This window comes from Pantherophis guttatus, chromosome 3 (assembly GCF_059756535.1).
Source record: "Pantherophis guttatus breed Tessera chromosome 3, ASM5975653v1, whole genome shotgun sequence".
Lineage (NCBI taxonomy): Eukaryota > Metazoa > Chordata > Lepidosauria > Squamata > Colubridae > Pantherophis > Pantherophis guttatus.
The window spans coordinates 15,907,066-15,924,868 of record NC_142065.1 but is presented as its reverse complement, the minus strand read 5'-3'; the positions used below and the strand labels follow the sequence as shown (position 1 = coordinate 15,924,868).

Sequence of the window (17,803 nt, the reverse complement as noted above, 5' to 3'; positions counted from 1 at the left end):
CAGTGTTGCAGAAGATTCAGAGATACGTTCTCTGTCTCTCCATCACATTTTCAGCATCTGAAAAAGGAGGAACTCTTAATCCCAGTGCATTGGGGTGGGGGGGGGGCATCTTGCTGAAACACTTCTAAGTACACACTCAGATATCTTCTGCTTTTACATTTTGCCCTTATACCCCTTCTAGGGAATCGCCACGGGGAAGTACCATGCGGCTGTCCTCACCAATAACGAAGAGTGGGAACAGGCCTGTATCAAAGCAGGCAGAAACTGTGGTGATCTGGTTCACCCCCTCGTCTATTGCCCAGAGCTCCATTTTAGTGAATTTACCTCAGCTGTAGCCGACATGAAGAACTCAGTGGCAGTAGGTTTGCTTGATTTATAATAATTTATCCATTTATAATCCTTGCCTCATGTCAGCTGCCAGGCTGTTTTCTGCCCTCTGCTTTTTTTACAGCATGCTTTGTTTTTTTTCAGATGGTTAGCTCTGCAAATAACTGTTAATCCATCCTCTATTAGTGTGGGCTAACAGCTCCTCAAAATCAGATTATTTTATGTATAAGGTCAACCAGGAAAAAGGCAGGGGAGGGGGAGATTTGAAAAAAGATGCCGGATCTCCAACTGCACTGCCTGAAGGATTTTGAACGGAAACAACCACTGAAAATGGGATTCTTCTGTGCACCTGCTCTAGAAACCATAGCAAATTTGCAGAGATGGCAGAATGATGTCATCACCCTGCAAATGCTGATATTGCACACTCCTGTTCTCTAATCCCAGTGTGCAAATCACTGCATTTGCCTGGTAACATCACCCAGCAGTATCATTTACTCATCTCTGCAAACACCCATGTCTCGGTTTTAAATTTGATGTTCTAAAGCAATCCCCAGGCCACAGGCCACTACCGGACCATGGCCTATTTGCAACCAGGCCACACAAGCGGCGGGCCGGTGCACACGTAGGCAGTTCAACTCACGCAAGTAACAGGCCGGCACACATGCGTGCACAGTTCAACTTGCCTATCACACTCACGTGGCCTGGTTCCCCTCAGGCCACGTCCTCAGGACTGCTGTTCTAAAGCAGACTGAACTGAACTAAAGGCAACTCCCCTGTGTTGTGTTTTTTTCTTCAGGATCGAGATAACTCTCCCAGCTCCTGTGCTGGACTTTTTATTGCTTCACACATCGGGTTTGATTGGCCTGGTGTTTGGGTCCACATAGATATTGCAGCTCCCGTCCATGCGGTGAGTAAAGAGGATTTTCTTAATGCTTTGTGTGCTGCATGTCTTCCTCTCTGGAGTTTTGTCCCAGTTATTTATGTCCTTGAAAAAAACTTCTTCCTGCTACATAAATGTTTGTTGCTTTCAATTATGATCAAACACAGAGGTTTTTTTCCCCTCTAACGTTATACCCACTGTAACTGTTCTCCCACTTGTTTTTTCTATTCTTTTTATCTAATCAATACATACAGTCTAGGGATGGGCTTCAAAAATTTTAGCAAGGGGTTCTCTGCCCAGTTGCTGGGTGGGTGTGGCAATGGTGAGCCACGGCGGGGGGCGAGGGCGAAACGGCCTCCCCAGGCTCCAGGCCCGTTTCTGACCTTCCTGAACTTCCGATAGGCCCGTTTTTCGCCCTCCCCAAGCCTCCGTGCGCGCCCTGTACTTAGCTGCATCCAAAATGGGCTACATGGGGACTCCTGGGAGGGGAGGGGCCTGAATTATGATCATGTAACTCTGGGGATGTTGGTCAGAAGTGCAAAGTCTGGTTGTAAATCACTTTTTAGTGCTGTTAACGATTTCAAGTAGTTGCTGAACGAATGAGTCCTTGTAAGACAAGGACTACCTATATCAGTCTTTAAAGTCTTCAAAATTTCCCTGATGTTCGCATGAATGTCTTTTAAAGGTTCAGCAAACTCACTCATGCTGTATTCTTTCAAAATATTATAAAATATTCTTCCTGGGAGTTATGTGTAGGGTTTCTTTATATTAGTTTTAGGAAGAATTTAAACAATAGTTTGTTCTTCAGTGACAATTCCTAATAATAGTCCCAAGTTACAATAAGAAAAAAAACTTCAATGGAATATTGTGGATGTTACAGTTGCTTTCTGCATTTTAATTCTTTTAATAAGCAGGTGGTTGATCTTTACATCTATCCTTGAACCCTTTTCTGTAAAGTTTCTTTTTTTGTTTGTTTGTGATGCAAAGCAAGCAAATTTATATAAGTTGAACTAAATAGAAAATTCTTCAAACTATCATTTGACTGTCTTATTATGGTTGATTATATAGTCAGCCAGATGTTTAGACTGGATTTAGCATTTTTATCCATCTATCAAGTCCTTCCCAAGGACCTGGGATAGCAAATGTTTTTTTCATGTTGTTAAAGGATGTAATCTGTTCCAAGTAAAGCTGCCTTTTGCAATTGATGAAGCTGATGGTGATTTTTGTCAATGCCAATGGTGTTCAAGTGGTGCTCCAGATGTTTTGAGATTTTATTATTATTATTATTTTGGTTGTGGTAGTAACTTCAAGACAGCTTCAATCCCTATTGACTGCCTGAACAAATCCCTTCAATTTACTTGGCAATTTTCGAAAGTGACACTTGCCATTGTTTCTTCCAATGGCTGGGAGTGACTGGCCCAAGGTCACTCAGCTGGTGGTGTGTCTAAGGTGGGATTAGAATTTACCATTTCCTGGTTTGGTGCCTTAACATTAGACCACGTTGGCTCTCAACCATCTTATAGTATTAATTACACTTTTCCTCTTAAAAACGTAAAGGACAAAATCTATGTAGCCTGAATTTTCTTCTATTGCAAGCCTAAATATCACATGTTTTTTTTTAAAAAATACCTTGTGTTCAGTCACAAAAAGGATGCCTACAAATGTGCTTTATTGTATTTTTTCTTTTTTTTAAATGTAACTATAGATTCATGTGTGCAAACTTTATGCTACATTTGGATAACTAGAATTTATTGAATAAACCCAAGTGGTTTTGGTTCACACAATAGCCTGAGCCAATCCCAAACAAGCCACTTGTGTGAATGGACATTTGGCATCAGCTTTCCGAGCTTTCTCCTAGTGTTTGTGTGTGTGTTTGGGATCAAAGGCTAGTCATCTGAGATGCCTTTTGTTTGCCTCTAGGGAGAAAGAGCCACTGGCTACGGTGTGGCTTTGTTGCTGTCACTCTTTGGCCGTGCCTCTGAAGACCCTCTGCTGAACATGGTCTCACCATTGGGCTGCAGCGGAGACCCCTTAGAAGACGACTTGGGGAGAGATTGCAAGAGACGGCGTTTGGTTTAATTCCCCTCCTCTCCCTATTTTGGAGCTGGCATGCCAGAATTACCTCACTTTGCACTGATCAATTTCCTAAAATCTTAAATAGCATGTGTCAGAAATGGCCATTTCAAGTGTAAAAGAAAATAGACACAAAAGTTGTGGTTGCTTGTATTCTGGTTTTCCCTGATAATGAAAAGTCCAGTCCTACTGGTTTCTAAGAATGGTTTGCATTATTTTTTAGTTTTTTGCAAATGTGTAACAGCTTGCAGCCCTTGTTGAGGAGGGCCTAGAAATGTTTCTCATCTCTTCCCTTTCAAAAACTATCTGAGCCTATTAATTACAGCTGCTCGACCTCTTACTTCCTATAGAGCTTTTTTAGCTAGTTTCCTGGATTCTCACTCTTGTCAGGGCTTCCTTAGCCCCTTGTCTTTCAAAATATATAAAGTAGAGGGGGAAACACAATGCAGTTGTCACCATACAGTTTAGACCAGTGTTTCTCAATCTGGGCACCTTTAAAATGTGTAGACTTCAGCCTGGCTGGCTGGAGAATTCTAAGAGTTAAAGTCCACAGATCTTAAAGTTGTGACCAAGTGCATACTTCATGGTTAAAGGCACTCTGTTTCCAGCCATTCTGCCTCTGGACTCCAATTCCCTTCTGTCCTGCTTCTTGGACAACTCAACCTGCTTTTTTGTCCCCTGCAAGTAGGTGAGCAGGAACTAGAGAGGGACGATTTGGAAGGAACCAATGACTCTTTTACCCTGCATCACACTGGGAAATGTGAAGCCCAACATCTGCTTAAGTTGTAAGGTGGCAATCTTGGGATAAGAATCACTTTGGGCTCTGCTGTATCCCATGACATTAATGGAGACCTTAATCTCTTTCTTTAAAAATAGGCTTTAAACAAAAATTTCCCCCACTTGCTTTTCTTGCATGATTATTTTATCAGTGTGACCCAGTGCACATCTCCATGAAGTTCTTAACATGCTTGTGCTGATGAATTACATCAATGTTTAGAATTAAACATTGTGGGAAGTAACCACATCAGAATAAAGCTTCTCTTGTTTCAACATTGTTTGGGTTTTAAAATCAGATTTACAATGTTTTGGGTTTTTTTTGGGGGGGGGGCTAATCCCTGAAGGTGTTCCAAAGATGTTAGAGAAATTTATGGAAGATACACAGATTGCTATATTGATGGAAGGCAGCTAAATGCAGCTGGAGCAGTTAATGTCTCATGAGTAGGTCATGAGAGCAATTGGAACCATGGAGGTTCCAAGAAAAGCAGTCTCTCTTGCTCTTCTTGGAATCTCCACTGGGCCTCTGGTTGGCCAGTCCTTTCTGGAAACAAAGGGCTGGATTGGCTGGAACTAATGCATTTTTATTATAGCTTTTGTGTCAAAGGCCTAAAGTAGGACCATGCTAGGAAGGTTGCTCTATCTTTTAACCCATTACTAACATTAAAACCTTAGTGTCAATGAGTTAGGACTACCATGACCATGATATCCAATTAGGCATCCACTGCAGGAATCATAGCACCTATGACAGATGTTCAGTCTCTGCTTGAATGTATCCAGCAAAAGGGAGTTACTATCTTTATAGAGAATTGGTTCTATTATTAAAGTGCTGTCACTATTTAGAAAACTTTTTAACCTTCAGGTAGACTCTTGTTTTCCTAGGGCAAAATCATTATTCTGTGTTCTACACACAAGATTGTGACCACTGTATGGGAATATCTACCACTAAACATGGACATGACCATCTGGAAATCTTAGTGGGCAAGAGACAACACAGAAAGTCCCAGGATACAAAACTGTATTTTATTTGTATGCCTATGTTAACATTTCATTTTGTTCATGCCACAATTATTTGACAAATTAAAGACATAATTCCTAATTAATTGCTAATTTTACTGCTCTGTTGAACTGAATTGGTAATTTGAAATCAGGCTGCATACAATTAAAGGGGGGGTATCATAGGAACAGTTTCCACTTACTAAAGATTTCCCCTGGCCTAAATCATTATTCAGCATTATAGAATTCAATCTCTGTACATATAAAACTACATATCACACCCTGGATATTAAATCTCACATGTAGTTGCACACCTCCATAATGCAGATTAAATATCCAATACACCAAAACAACATTGCCTTGATGTCCTGTGGAGTGATGCCCAACTCCCAAGTGGGAGTTGTAGAGTTCCTTAATAGTAATCTCCCTTCCATGCTGCTTTTTATTTTTCCTTGCGTTCTCTGGTCCATTTGATCATCGTTTCAGGTGATCTGTACAGAAAGATGAGTTTAGCAAAAAGCTGCTCTTCTAGTTCCAATTCTCCAGCCTCTCTGGCCAAGAAGATTTCTGTGCACAGTTTCAGGATGCGGTCCACATTGGGCAGCTCTTCGAACATGATGGAATGCGAGAGGCCACTGAAATATTCTCGGATGAATTTCCCAATAACCATAACAAATGACATATAGAGACCGATAATGCTGGTGTTTGGGGAAAAGAGAGCCAAGGTTATTTTCAGAGTGAGTAGTATAAGGTTTGAAATGCATTTTCCTGTTTCTGGCCCTCTGAACTTATCTTCCAAGGCAGGTTGCTTTAGCCCAAGCTGTTTCTTATATGTTCCCAAATTTGTATACTTGTATGTGTACCCTACCTTTGAATTACTGACCTTCCTGGGCAAGTGAAAACCTTAACCCTGATGCAAGAGTTGAATCTGACACAAAAACCGTATCAAAATAATATATACAGTCCATCTTGCTTAAGCTCTCAAAGCAAAAACACACGGATATTACATTAGGTCATGTTCTCATGTTTACATGATTTTAGCTTCCCCTTGGAGAAATTTTCCTATTTTTACAAAATGTATGGGATGCCAGGAGGCAATGCGTCACCTATTTCATGCTGTATTGGAACTAATCAGACAGTCTTATATGTAGAGACATGGCATAATGTAACACCCATATTTGCTCAGAAACTTAAGGGATCATGGATTTTATATACCATTCTGCATCTCTTCCTGCAACATTGGATGGTTGCTGTATAAAATCTTAAAGTGGGACAGTCCATGCGTTCAATTCCTGGTAGAGTATTAAAACCTCACAGAATAAAATCTGGCTGTTTATGTCTGATGAGTTCCAGTATAGAATGAAACCAATCATGTAGTGCTTCCTATTAGTGAATATAAGTAAAAGCTATGTTCATTAAATTGCTAAACAGGATTTTCCCAGAGGATTTTATTCTAAAGCAAAGCTATTCTAAGGCTTTCCGAGGCTAGATTTTTTATTATTTAAAGTTAACCCTTGTTTTTTAATCACAGATTAGCTAGCAGTTTGGTGTAAAATACAATATAAAAATAACAATTCTAATTAAAAAGCCTGATCACTCCTCCTTCCTTTCTTGAAATTGTACATAGTGGGAAACTTAGAGCAGTTCTAAGGCTTGCTTGCTACAGTTTGTGAATGAATAAAACACTGGAGGTAAGATTGGTGGCATAATGAGACTTCTTGTTGATGTTCTCACTAGTTTCTGAGAAAGTTGCCAACCTCTTTTGCATGTTTGAATCAACCACCGATAGGATTACCTCAAAAACATTGTAAAATGTGGGCTATAACAACTACCAAGGAAACTCTCTAAATCTCTAGGACAACTTCTTCAGCTTAGTGGCCTTCAGGTTCATTTAACTCCAGTTCTGTCAATGGCTGACTAGGGAGCCAGAAGAGGAAATAGTGGCTTCACTATCCTTACCCATATGAAGTGATATATCCCAGGCCAGAAGGAGTAACTTTATCGTTACAAATTATAATCTCCATATTCTTGCTGCATCTGTTATCCAAACAGAGAGGCGTCTGCTCTTTAACAATCCACCATTCAGTAACATGACTTGAAGACTTCTTGTCTGGCAAGTGCTGCAGCTTTATGGTTATATTTCTGAAGAAGGCCAACGCATCAATGTCTTCTAACTTCTGGGAATGAACTGTTGAAAACAAGTTAGTCTCTGCTTCCCACACTTTCTTCCTCATTACAAAACACATGCCTGTGCTGATCTCAATTCTATTTACATCTTGTAATAAGACAGGGAGCAAAGACCTGGGTTCTGGCTGGGGAATTCTGGGAGTTAAAGTCAACATACTTAGTTGCCAAATTTGAAAGACACTGACGCTGTGTATAATACTAAGCTATAATTGAGTCTATTTTGTTTTGTTTTGTTTTCATATGAATATGTGAAACCATTTATTAGGGTTTTTAGGGCATTATAACTTCAATTGAAAATGATGATTTAATATTATGTATGAACAGTCAAAAAAAGAGCCTTGGTAGTACAGGGGTTTAAGGCACCCTGTTATTAAGCTTATTAAGACCAGCTGCCTGCAATTACTGCAGGGTTCGAATCTCGCCAAGGCTCAAGGTTGACTCAGCCTTCCATCCTTTCTAAGGTAGGTGAAATGAGGACCCAGTTTGTGGGGGCAATAAGCTGACTTTGTATAAATATACAAAAGGATGAAGGCTATTGCTGAGCACATTGTAAGCCGCCCTGAGTCTTTGGAGAAGGGCGGCATATAAATCAAATTTAAAAAAAAAAAAAAAGAACAGTCAAAAGTGGTTTGCACACTCACATCTTCTATCTTCTGATTCTACAGTCAAAACCAGTGCATACTGGCATTCCCCTATTTGTGTGCAATTATTACCAAACACTTCAAACCACAGGGAAAAAATGTAGTCTACTGCAACTTATAATTTGTTTTAACCATGGTTTGTTAATTAAGCCAAAGTGATCTAGTTCACATGAGATGTTAAACATTGACTATGATTTTCATGCATTGCAATAACCAATCCAAGCAAACGATTATAGCTCATTCTGATGTGAAATAGCAGCAAAACAAGGTTAAAAATCTACTTTAAAAGAGAATACTCAATTTTTTTTTCAAGACATAGGAACTAGCTAGCCATGATGGGTGTGTATATGTATTTGATTTTAAATATAAAAAAGTCCTTGTATCTTCTCCCAGCTTCTACTCAGCCAAGCAATAGTCATAAAATTTGTCTGTTGTTTAAGAGCAGTTTAGAAATAGCATTATAGGCAATATCTCAAAGTAGACAGCATATTTTAATCTGCCAATCATAGAACTTACCAACTTTCAAGTTATTTGCTATTTTAGCATCTGCCCCATAAGTTGCTCTGAGATATTTTGGTAGAATACCAGGAAGAACACTTGAGAGAGGGAAAAAGAATAACAGTTATTTTTACAAGCTTCCAAACCAATCTAATTTTTTAAACTCACTGATCTAGCCTACATATTTTACTGCCTAAATGGAGCAAAAATACCATATCTCCTCCATTCAGATCAAGAAACATTGTGCCTAGAGCCAGAAAAACAATTGCAAACTTGAATCTGAAACCCCACAAACATTTCTTCCTAGCCTCAGCAATGGAAATACAAAAATAGCCTTTCCCCAAAAGTCTAACAATGACATTGCATTATTTGATATGCAATTGCATTACCACCTTGACTTGTTGCAGACATTCCTGGTTATTGGCCACAGTAGACTTGTAAATAGAGACTAAAACAAAAAATACCACCTACATTGGTTCAGTCCGAGTCCCAGAGAGCATGTGAATGATTTGATCCCTTATTTCCTTCTCTCCATATCGCACAGTATGTACACCAGATGCTTCAATATTCATCACAATAGAAGCATTCCTGATTTCATAAGAAAATGAGCAAAAATCTTAATTTTTTTAAAAAAAAAAAATCACAGAAGCCACTTGGGGAAGGTCTGATGCATCTTTGTGATGTTTTCTGGACTGTACATATTTGTGAAAGCACAACAAATAGGGATTTAAGAAGGGTGCCCCTTTTTGGAAAGGAATATTTGCCTTAGAGGAGGGTTACAAGTCTGATTTACACTTATAAGTTCATCATAATATGATTGCTTTGGCCTCAGTGGAATTTGGGAAACCACCTCAAGATGTTTGCAGCTAGGGTCATCTGTGGTTTTAAAAGGACCTAATATAACATGCAAACTAGGCCACAATGGAAGGAAATTAATGCCATAACTAGGGACTAGCCGGCTTCAATATATGCATAAAATACATTTCTTTGTTTTTCTTTTACCTGGTTAGAGTCCAGTGAAAGTTGACGTAAACTGCAGAGGAATTGGAAAGCTCTGCGATTATAGCTTTCCGATTCCCTGGACTGATGCTCCAAAGCAGGCTGGCATTGCCTTTTATTTTAGCAATTACAATGTCCTCTGGGCTATAGTCATCTATAAAGTACGAAGCAGACTAGGGAAAATAAAATAAATTTTAAAACAGTTTTAAAAGCACAATATAAAAATCACACTTTACAATAAAGTCATTTCCAACCCAAAATCTTCTAAAAATATTGAAATTGCAAAGCTTAGGGTTTCTAGCCAACGCAAAATTTGCAACTCCAACATATGGTAGAGTACCAAACTTGCTTTAAAAAAGTCTCTCTCTCTCTCTCTCTTCTATTTATCTATTTATCATGCCTGGAAGCTGATAACGGCAACGCAGAATCTTGAAGAGGAAAATGAGTGAAAGGGGATAGCCCAGAGGTGGTGGAGTGAAAGGCGATCCTCCACCACGGAGGGTGGAACCCCCCTGAATCCAACGTGGAAGAAACCGGCTGTCTGAGCCAGGTCCGGAGACGCGGTGGCCTGAATATAAAATAAGCAGAATAGTGAGAAACAACAAGAAGCATTGGCAAGAGGAGCTTTATAAGTGGCGAAATATCCGAATTGTCTCAGTGAAACTGAGGAGGTTGCAGATGAGGGGAAAAAGTGAGTCTCCAAAGAGTAAAAAGTGGCGCCTTAGCGGTGGGAGCGGAAGAAAGGCTGACGGAGCGTGAAAATGCTTTACAAGCAGTGTTGAGAGGGATTGGATTGTGGATTGGACTGTTGAGGAAATCACATAGAAAGTTGGAACTGAGATTGTAGCTGCGAGAAAGTGCTGAAGGTGTGTGTAAATGGTAAACAGGTCAGAGAAAGAAGAAAGCAAAGGATTGCCTTTGGAAATAGAGATGAAGGAAGTGACAGTGACTGGGCAAAATGGAGGAAGCTGCCATCTTTAAGCTGGGAGAATAGGAGTGGGGGGGGAAGGGAACTGTGATCGTGACTGAGGAAGAAAGAACATTGGTACATTTATTTTATTTATTTTATTTAAATTTGTATACTGCCCTTCTCCTGGTGGACTCAGGGCGGTGCACAGCCAAGTAAAAAACATCCAATACAAAAGTTAAAAATTTAAAAGAATTATATCCTTTGGCCGAAAAATTAAGAACCTTACAATTAAAACCCCTAAAACAATTAAAAATCTAATATCTCAAAAACGGGGGGGGGGGTGTTCACGCCAGCCCTGCCTGATGGAAGAGAAAAGTTTTTAGGGTGCAGCAAAAAGTCCGGCGATCTGATATCCTCCGTATCTCCGGGGGCAAATCGTTCCAGAGGGCAGGTGCTGCCACAGAGAAGGCCCTCCCCCTGGGAGTCGCCAGCCGACACTGCCTAGCTGACGGCACCCTGAGGAGTCCCTCTCTGTGGGAGCGTACTGGCCGGTGGGAGGCTATTGGTGGCAGAAGGTGGTCCCGCAACATTGGAGGAAGATCCAGTGATTGGAGATATTAAATAAATTAAGCATATTGACTGGTAATGGAATCTTAATACATCTTTATGAGATTTGTATTTTATACTGAATATTTAATATTTAATACAACCCTGAAACTTGATAGTTAAGATTTAATATAAATAAAACTAGATATAGTCGTATAATCTTTTAGTTAATGTGATTTACCTCTATTCTTTAATTATTGGTTGATTCTCCTTGTTTCCTTTTCTTTCCTTTTTTTTTAGACATTTCTTAATAATTTAACTATTCTAACAATAGAAAATATATTCACTCCTCCTTTGATATTATTGACTTGAAATTAACTGTGAACTGAGACTACAGAAAATTTTGTATTATATATTGATTTAAGTTCAGGAAGAAAGATCAGAGATAGAAAGTGGTATAGATATAGTCTGGAGTAATATCTTAGAAACATACAGTGTTGTAGAATAGTCTCTCTCAAAAAAATTAAAATGTCAAATAGAGCTACTGTCACAAAAACAGTAAAAAAGACAACTCCTGTGACGGCTTCACCTGCAGGGCAGAAATTAATAACAGATATGCAATCTACTGAAAAATTAGGAACACCAGCAGCCGTACAAAACATGCAGACCTCTCTGAACATGATTCAAGAGGTCAAGATGAAAATGCAGGAAATGATGAATAACAACCATGGAGAACTGAAAGGGGATATGTGTGAGGTGAAGGGAGACATAAGGAAATTGGATGACAGAATGGAAAAGATTCAGGAATCAATAGCAAATAATGAACAAAAAAATAAAAATAGTAGAGGCCAAAGTAGAAAGAACCGAAAAGAAACTAGAAGCTGTGGAAGAGAGATGGGCAATGGAGAGAAAGGAGTTGGAAGAGACAGTATTACATCTTGAGCTAGAGAGATTCTCCCATTGCTTAAGATTTCAAAATGTGGTAGAAAATAGAGAGGAGGACCTACATAAACTCATGGTGGAATTACTAGCAGAGCTCCTGCATATAAATAGACAGGAATTAGGGAACAGTATTGATGAGGTATATCGAATCTATACAAATTATACAAAATGACACAGACTATCATGTGAAATTCATATTAGGTTCACAAAGAAATCAATTCGTGATGAAATTTACAGAAAGACAAGAGAAGATAAATTGATGTATAAAGGGAAAGAAATCATAACACTAAAGCAGTTACCCAAAAGAATTTGTGATCAACAGAGAAATTATCAATTCCTCTCTGCCAAACTAATTAACCATAGAATCATATTCCGATGGTTAATACCAGAAGGCATGCTGATAATCTGGGAAGACAAAAAAATTAGAATAGATACGGTAGAAAAGGCTCAGGAATTTTTTGAACAAAATTTTGGGGAAGAACTAGATAGTAGAGAGGAACTAGAATCAAAGAGCCAAGAAAAAAACGAATCAAACCGAGGGTCGAGAGAGCAGTTAGAGACTAGAAATCAGTACAGAGAGAGGGTAGGAACAAGACAGCAAAGGGAGGCAACACAAAAAAAGGAAGCAGGAAGAACAAATAAGTAAATTTAATGGAAGAGGAGGTGAATTTAATATCAATTAACATAAATGGATTGAATGCACCGATAAAGCCAAGACAAATAATCACTAAATTCCAAAAAATGAATATGGAAATTGTATGCCTACAAGAAGTGCACATCCCAAAAGGAAAAAGCAGTTTTTTGAAAGCCCCTAAAATAGGAAAATTATTCATAGCATTGGCAGAAACAAAAAAAAAGAGGGATAGCAGTTTATATAAAGGAAAGATTAAACAAATTAATGCAAATAATGAGGGAAGGACACTAATGATTGAAGTAACAATAAAACAAAAAAGAATATTAATTGTAGTCATTTATGCACCTAACATACATCAGAGAGAATTACACAAAAAATTAATAGAATTAGAGATGGATAAAGTATGCATAGTAGGCTACTTTAACGCGGTGGTAGACCCAAAGAAAGATTATAGAACCGGAAAAAAGAAAAATCATGAAAGGAAAATATTACCATCTGCATTCTTTGAATTGGCCCAGGAATTTAACTTAAAAGGTATATGGAGAGAAATTAACCCTCAAAAAAACCAATATACCTTCTTCTCAAATCCTCAAAAATCATGGTCTAGGATTGATATGGCTTGGATGGATCTAGAAACAGGGAAAGATATTGTGAAAATAGAAATAGAAACTAATTCCTGGGCAGACCACAACCCATTAAAAAGCAGCTGGAAAGGAGAAGTTAGGAGGAGAGGAAGATGGACTATGAATCAAAGGATAGTGAAAGAGAAGAATTTTATTCAATATACAAAAAAAAGAATAAGACCTGTTTCTAAAAGAAAATTGGAATGAAAAGATCAAAATTTATGGGACACAACGAAAGCCTATATAAGAGATCTATCGATAGTATCCACAATAAGGAAAAATAGAATCAAAAAGAAACAATTTACAGAGCTCCAAGGAAAATTAGCAAAAGTAGAATCTAAATTACAGAAAGAACCCCAAAACCAAGAAATTTAAGTAAAAAAAGAGCTAATTATACACAAATTACAACTAATAACCCAAGAAGTAGCACAAAAAATTAGAGCAGCTAAACAAAATTACTTTGAAAATGCCAACAAACACAGAAGACGGTTGGCGTATAAATTAAAAAAAGAAAGGGAAAAGAAATTAAACAATTAGACGATGAGGATGGGATGGTGCACCTCCAGGAAGAAAAAAAGAAAAACATAGCAATAAATTACTTTCAAACATTGTATAGTTTAGAAAAAATAGAAGAGAAAGATATTCAAAGGAATCTTCCCAGATTATCAGAGTTAACAAAAGAGGTATTAAATGAGGAAATAACGAAACTGGAGATACAAAGAACAATTCAAAAACAAAAAATAATAAGATTCCAGGCCCAGATGGAATCCCCGCTGAATTTTACAAAACATTTCAAGAATCATTAGAACAATTGTTATTAGAAACATTTAATGAAGTACTGGAAAGGGCCAAGATACCAGAATCCTGAAGGGAATCTTTAATAACTCTCATCCCCAAAAACAATAGTGAACAACAGAAGATCCAGAATTACCGGCCAATCTCGTTGCTAAATGCTGACTATAAAATATTTATAGCAATAATAGCAGATAGAATTAAAAACATACTGAACGAAATTATACATTCGGACCAAAATGGATTCCTACCCAACAGATATATAAAAAATAATGTAAGAATTTTCATCAATGCTTTAGAATATTATGAAGCTCACCCTGAAAAACAGGTAGCTGTGATATTTTTGGATGTGCAAAAAGCTTTTGACAACTTAAACTGGGACTTTATGATTAATTGATTAATAAGAATGATTTTGGAGAAAAATTCATAGAAATGATTAGAGCCATATATACTACACAGAAGGCAAAAATAATAATGGGGAACAAACAGAAAGCTTTGGGATAACTAAAGAAGTAAGACAGGGTTGCCCGCTGTCTCCTCTGTTATTCATTCTGTCTGTGGAGATACTAATGTCTCAAATTAGAGATAATTCAGAAATAAAGGGATTAAAAATTAAGTCATAAGAATATAAAGTCCAAGCATTTGCAGATGATTTGGCATTTATTATTGAGGAACCTTTAGAATCTGGACCTATTTTACTACAAGTAATAAACCAATTTGGCACAGTAGCAGAATTTAAAATGAATAAAGACAAAACTAAAATATTGACTAAGAATTTAAGCAACAGACAGAGTGAAGAACTATAGGAGAAACTGGGAATCTTGAGAACAAATAAAATTAAAGATTTAGGAATTTTGCTAACAGAAAGGTGTACCACCATAAAGAGGGATAATTATGATACACTCCTACTACAAATACAAAAAGATTTGGAAAACTGGACTAAATTACCAATATCATTAATTGGCAGAATTTCAATGATAAAAATGAACATATTGCCCAAATTACTATATTTATTCCAAACGGTACCAATAAAATTAGGGAAAAAATTCTTTGAACAATTAAATAAATTGACATTGAAATTTATATGGTCGGAGAAAAAAACCATGTATCAAATTCAAATTATTGCAAAAAAGTAGGAAAAAAGGAGATTTTGGTTTACCAGAATGGGAACTCTACTATCAAGCGACATCCCTAACATGGCTCAAAGACTGGATACAACTAAAAAATAAGCGAATATTAACGATAGAAGGCCATGACCTCCAGCTTGGTTGGCATGGTTTTCTTTGGGACAGGAAACACAAATCACATACTTATTTTCAATGACACAAGTTAAGGGATGCACAATTGAAAGTATGGGAGAAAATTAAAAAGAACCATTATATGAAGGTCCCAGTTTGGTTGTCTACAATGGAAGCAATGATACATCCAAATACCACAGACCTAGACAAAATGGTGAGATACGCAAATCTATTAGGGAATTAAAATCAGTACAAGGCCTGAAAAAACAAGGAATAAATTTGGAATGGTGGCCATATTTACAAATCCAAACTAGATTCAAAAAAGATAAGGAACAATTTGGCATAAATAGGAAACAATTGGAATTAGATAAAATAATATTAGGATAGGGAAGAAAAATGATTGTAAATTTTTATAACTGCCTATTAAGATACAAATTGGAAGAAGAAACAGTAAAAGAAACGATGATAAGTTGGGCTAGGAATTTTGGACATATAGAATTGGAAAAGTGGGAAAAATTGTGGGGTAAAAATTATAAATTGACTATGGCAGTATTATATAAAGAAAACAGCTATAAAATGTTTTATAGATGGCATTTAGCACCAGCGAGATTGGCAAAAATGCATCCTAACCTATCACCCAAATGTTGGAGATGTGGCCACAAATTAGGGACATACTACCACATGTAGTGGATGTGCCCTAGTGTGAGGAAATTTTGGCACAAAATTAAAAGGTGGTTGGAAGAGATTACATTCCAAAAGTTGGATTTTAAACCAGAAATGTTCCTCCTAGGAACAATTGATAAAAAATGGAAAAAAGTCTGTACTATATTCCATTGCATATTCTAACGGCGGCCAGAATTACTTTAGCGCAAATGTGGAAGCTGACCAATACACCATCTGAAGAAATAATAATTAAAAAGATCCTCGAATGCACCGAAATGGATAAATTAACAATGGAGATCAAAGAAAGAGATGACTCGGACTATTACAAAGTGTGGAAAAGGTTATATACCTGGTTAGAAAATAGAAATCAAATTAAGAAATAAGAATATAAACTGAATTAATACACTGGATATAAATATATGTAACAATCCTGCTTACAAAAATGTTAATTATGGGCATATAAAAATAAGAGAAGGATTAGGAAGATGGAATTTAAACGTAAAGACAAATGTTGATGCAGAAAGTTGTAAAATTGTATATAAATGTTAGTTTTGTATTTTAGCATTTGATGTATGTGTATGTTCTTTTTTTTTCTTTTTGTATTTCTTTTGTTATTGTGTTTTTCATTTTAAAATGTAAAATACCTAATAAAAACTATTTAAAAAAGAAAAGAGAAAAGAAATAGGCTGCAGTCAACCTGGGAAATTTCTTCCAGGCATCTGGTAACCAACAAATTTTACACTGAATCCAAAGGAGGGGAAGAGATCAACTTCCAGCCAACAGCTCCTGCTTTTCATTACAAAAGCAGCTGGTAACTGAAAAGGGGAAGATAACTTAAGTTGGGAACTGTGTTCCCAGTAACTAATAATAACATGTACATTGTCCCTGCTTCTAAAGCTGTAATATGGACAACACTCCATAAGAGAGTTGATTTAGTTTGTTGAACTGATCCGCTTACATCTTCTTTTCTATAACTCTGTTGTTTTAGGGTTTGAACTGAATTTAAATCAGAACTCACCAATGCCTTGGGCAAGAACTGGTTTCTAGGGCCAGGATTAAGACCAGGAATAATACGAAATTAACAGTAAAACGGGATGCAGAATGTATTTTTCTCAAAATTGAAGTAACAAAACGAAATTTGGGGATACATTGTAATATATGCTGTATATATTTAGTTTTGGATTGTTTTATTGGTATTAAATGCTTTATTGTTTTAGAACTGTAAACTAACTAGAGTCACTTAGTTGAGATGGGTGACCATAGAAATTAGATAAATTTCTTTGAAACATGTAATGTGTTTTTGTGGGGCAACTGGAAGAAAAATGCTGGGGAAACATGATCCCTACAGTTCACATTGTGAGAGTGTCCTTGTGTATGTATATAGAAGTACATATATTGTGTATATACAAAGGTGCATATATACTTACAGGATAGAGAGCATATTGAGCAGTGAGTTGATTATAAGCTGCATGAGTGAAAGGAACCAGATTTTGTTGCTGAGCACTCATAGTGAACAAGGACTAGAAAAAAAGAAAAACAAAACTATATTACAAACTTTTTCTGTGCTAGAAATGTAACTCACTATATTATCTCTCATAGGTTGGCTTATATTAGCCCTGGGTTAATACAACAATGCAGCTTTTTGGATGCATCTCCAAACAATGCATTGAGGGGGGGGAGAGAATTTCACAGCATCATTTTCCAAATTACACAACTTATGTTATATGATGACATCATGACACATGTAATGTCATCATGGCTTCTATCAGACATCTAAAGTCTCCAGCTGACCATTATGTCATCCACCCATTCTTAACCTTAACTTTTCAGATGTGTTGAATTACAATTTCCAGGCTGGGCTCACAAATTTGGAGGGCAGCAAGTTGGAGAAAGTTTATTTATTCTGATCAGGAAGAAAAAGCTTCCACATTATCAACTGTGTAATTCTTTCTGATAGAGATAACAAAGATTGAATGAGGCCTTATTAATTTAATAAATAAAAATCTTTTGCAGGCAAGGATCTGCTTAACCACAGACCCATAGCTCCCTTTTCCTTTTAACTGATTTAAATTGAGCAATG

At 37.1% G+C, this 17,803-nt stretch overlaps 2 protein-coding genes across 2 annotated transcripts in view; one reads left to right on the top strand and one right to left on the bottom strand.

Moving 5' to 3' along the window:
• The window catches only part of NPEPL1 (aminopeptidase like 1), a 30,444-nt gene extending 25,291 nt beyond the window's left edge, over window positions 1–5,153 (top strand). Inside the window, exons 10-12 of the mRNA XM_034433104.3 lie at window positions 182–358; window positions 1,124–1,234; window positions 3,128–5,153. Of these exons, the coding sequence (XP_034288995.1) occupies window positions 182–358; window positions 1,124–1,234; window positions 3,128–3,286 (447 nt within the window). The 3' untranslated portion in view covers window positions 3,287–5,153. The remainder of the gene's footprint in view (window positions 1–181; window positions 359–1,123; window positions 1,235–3,127) is intronic.
• LOC117674879 (piezo-type mechanosensitive ion channel component 2-like) overlaps window positions 5,056–17,803 on the bottom strand; it is a 67,738-nt gene continuing 54,990 nt past the window's right edge. The window contains exons 43-48 of the mRNA XM_034433103.3: window positions 17,151–17,243; window positions 9,379–9,548; window positions 8,848–8,964; window positions 8,395–8,474; window positions 7,010–7,238; window positions 5,056–5,748 (exon numbers count right to left, since the gene is read on the bottom strand). Coding sequence (XP_034288994.2) covers window positions 5,493–5,748; window positions 7,010–7,238; window positions 8,395–8,474; window positions 8,848–8,964; window positions 9,379–9,548; window positions 17,151–17,243 — 945 coding nt within the window. The 3' untranslated portion in view covers window positions 5,056–5,492. The remainder of the gene's footprint in view (window positions 5,749–7,009; window positions 7,239–8,394; window positions 8,475–8,847; window positions 8,965–9,378; window positions 9,549–17,150; window positions 17,244–17,803) is intronic.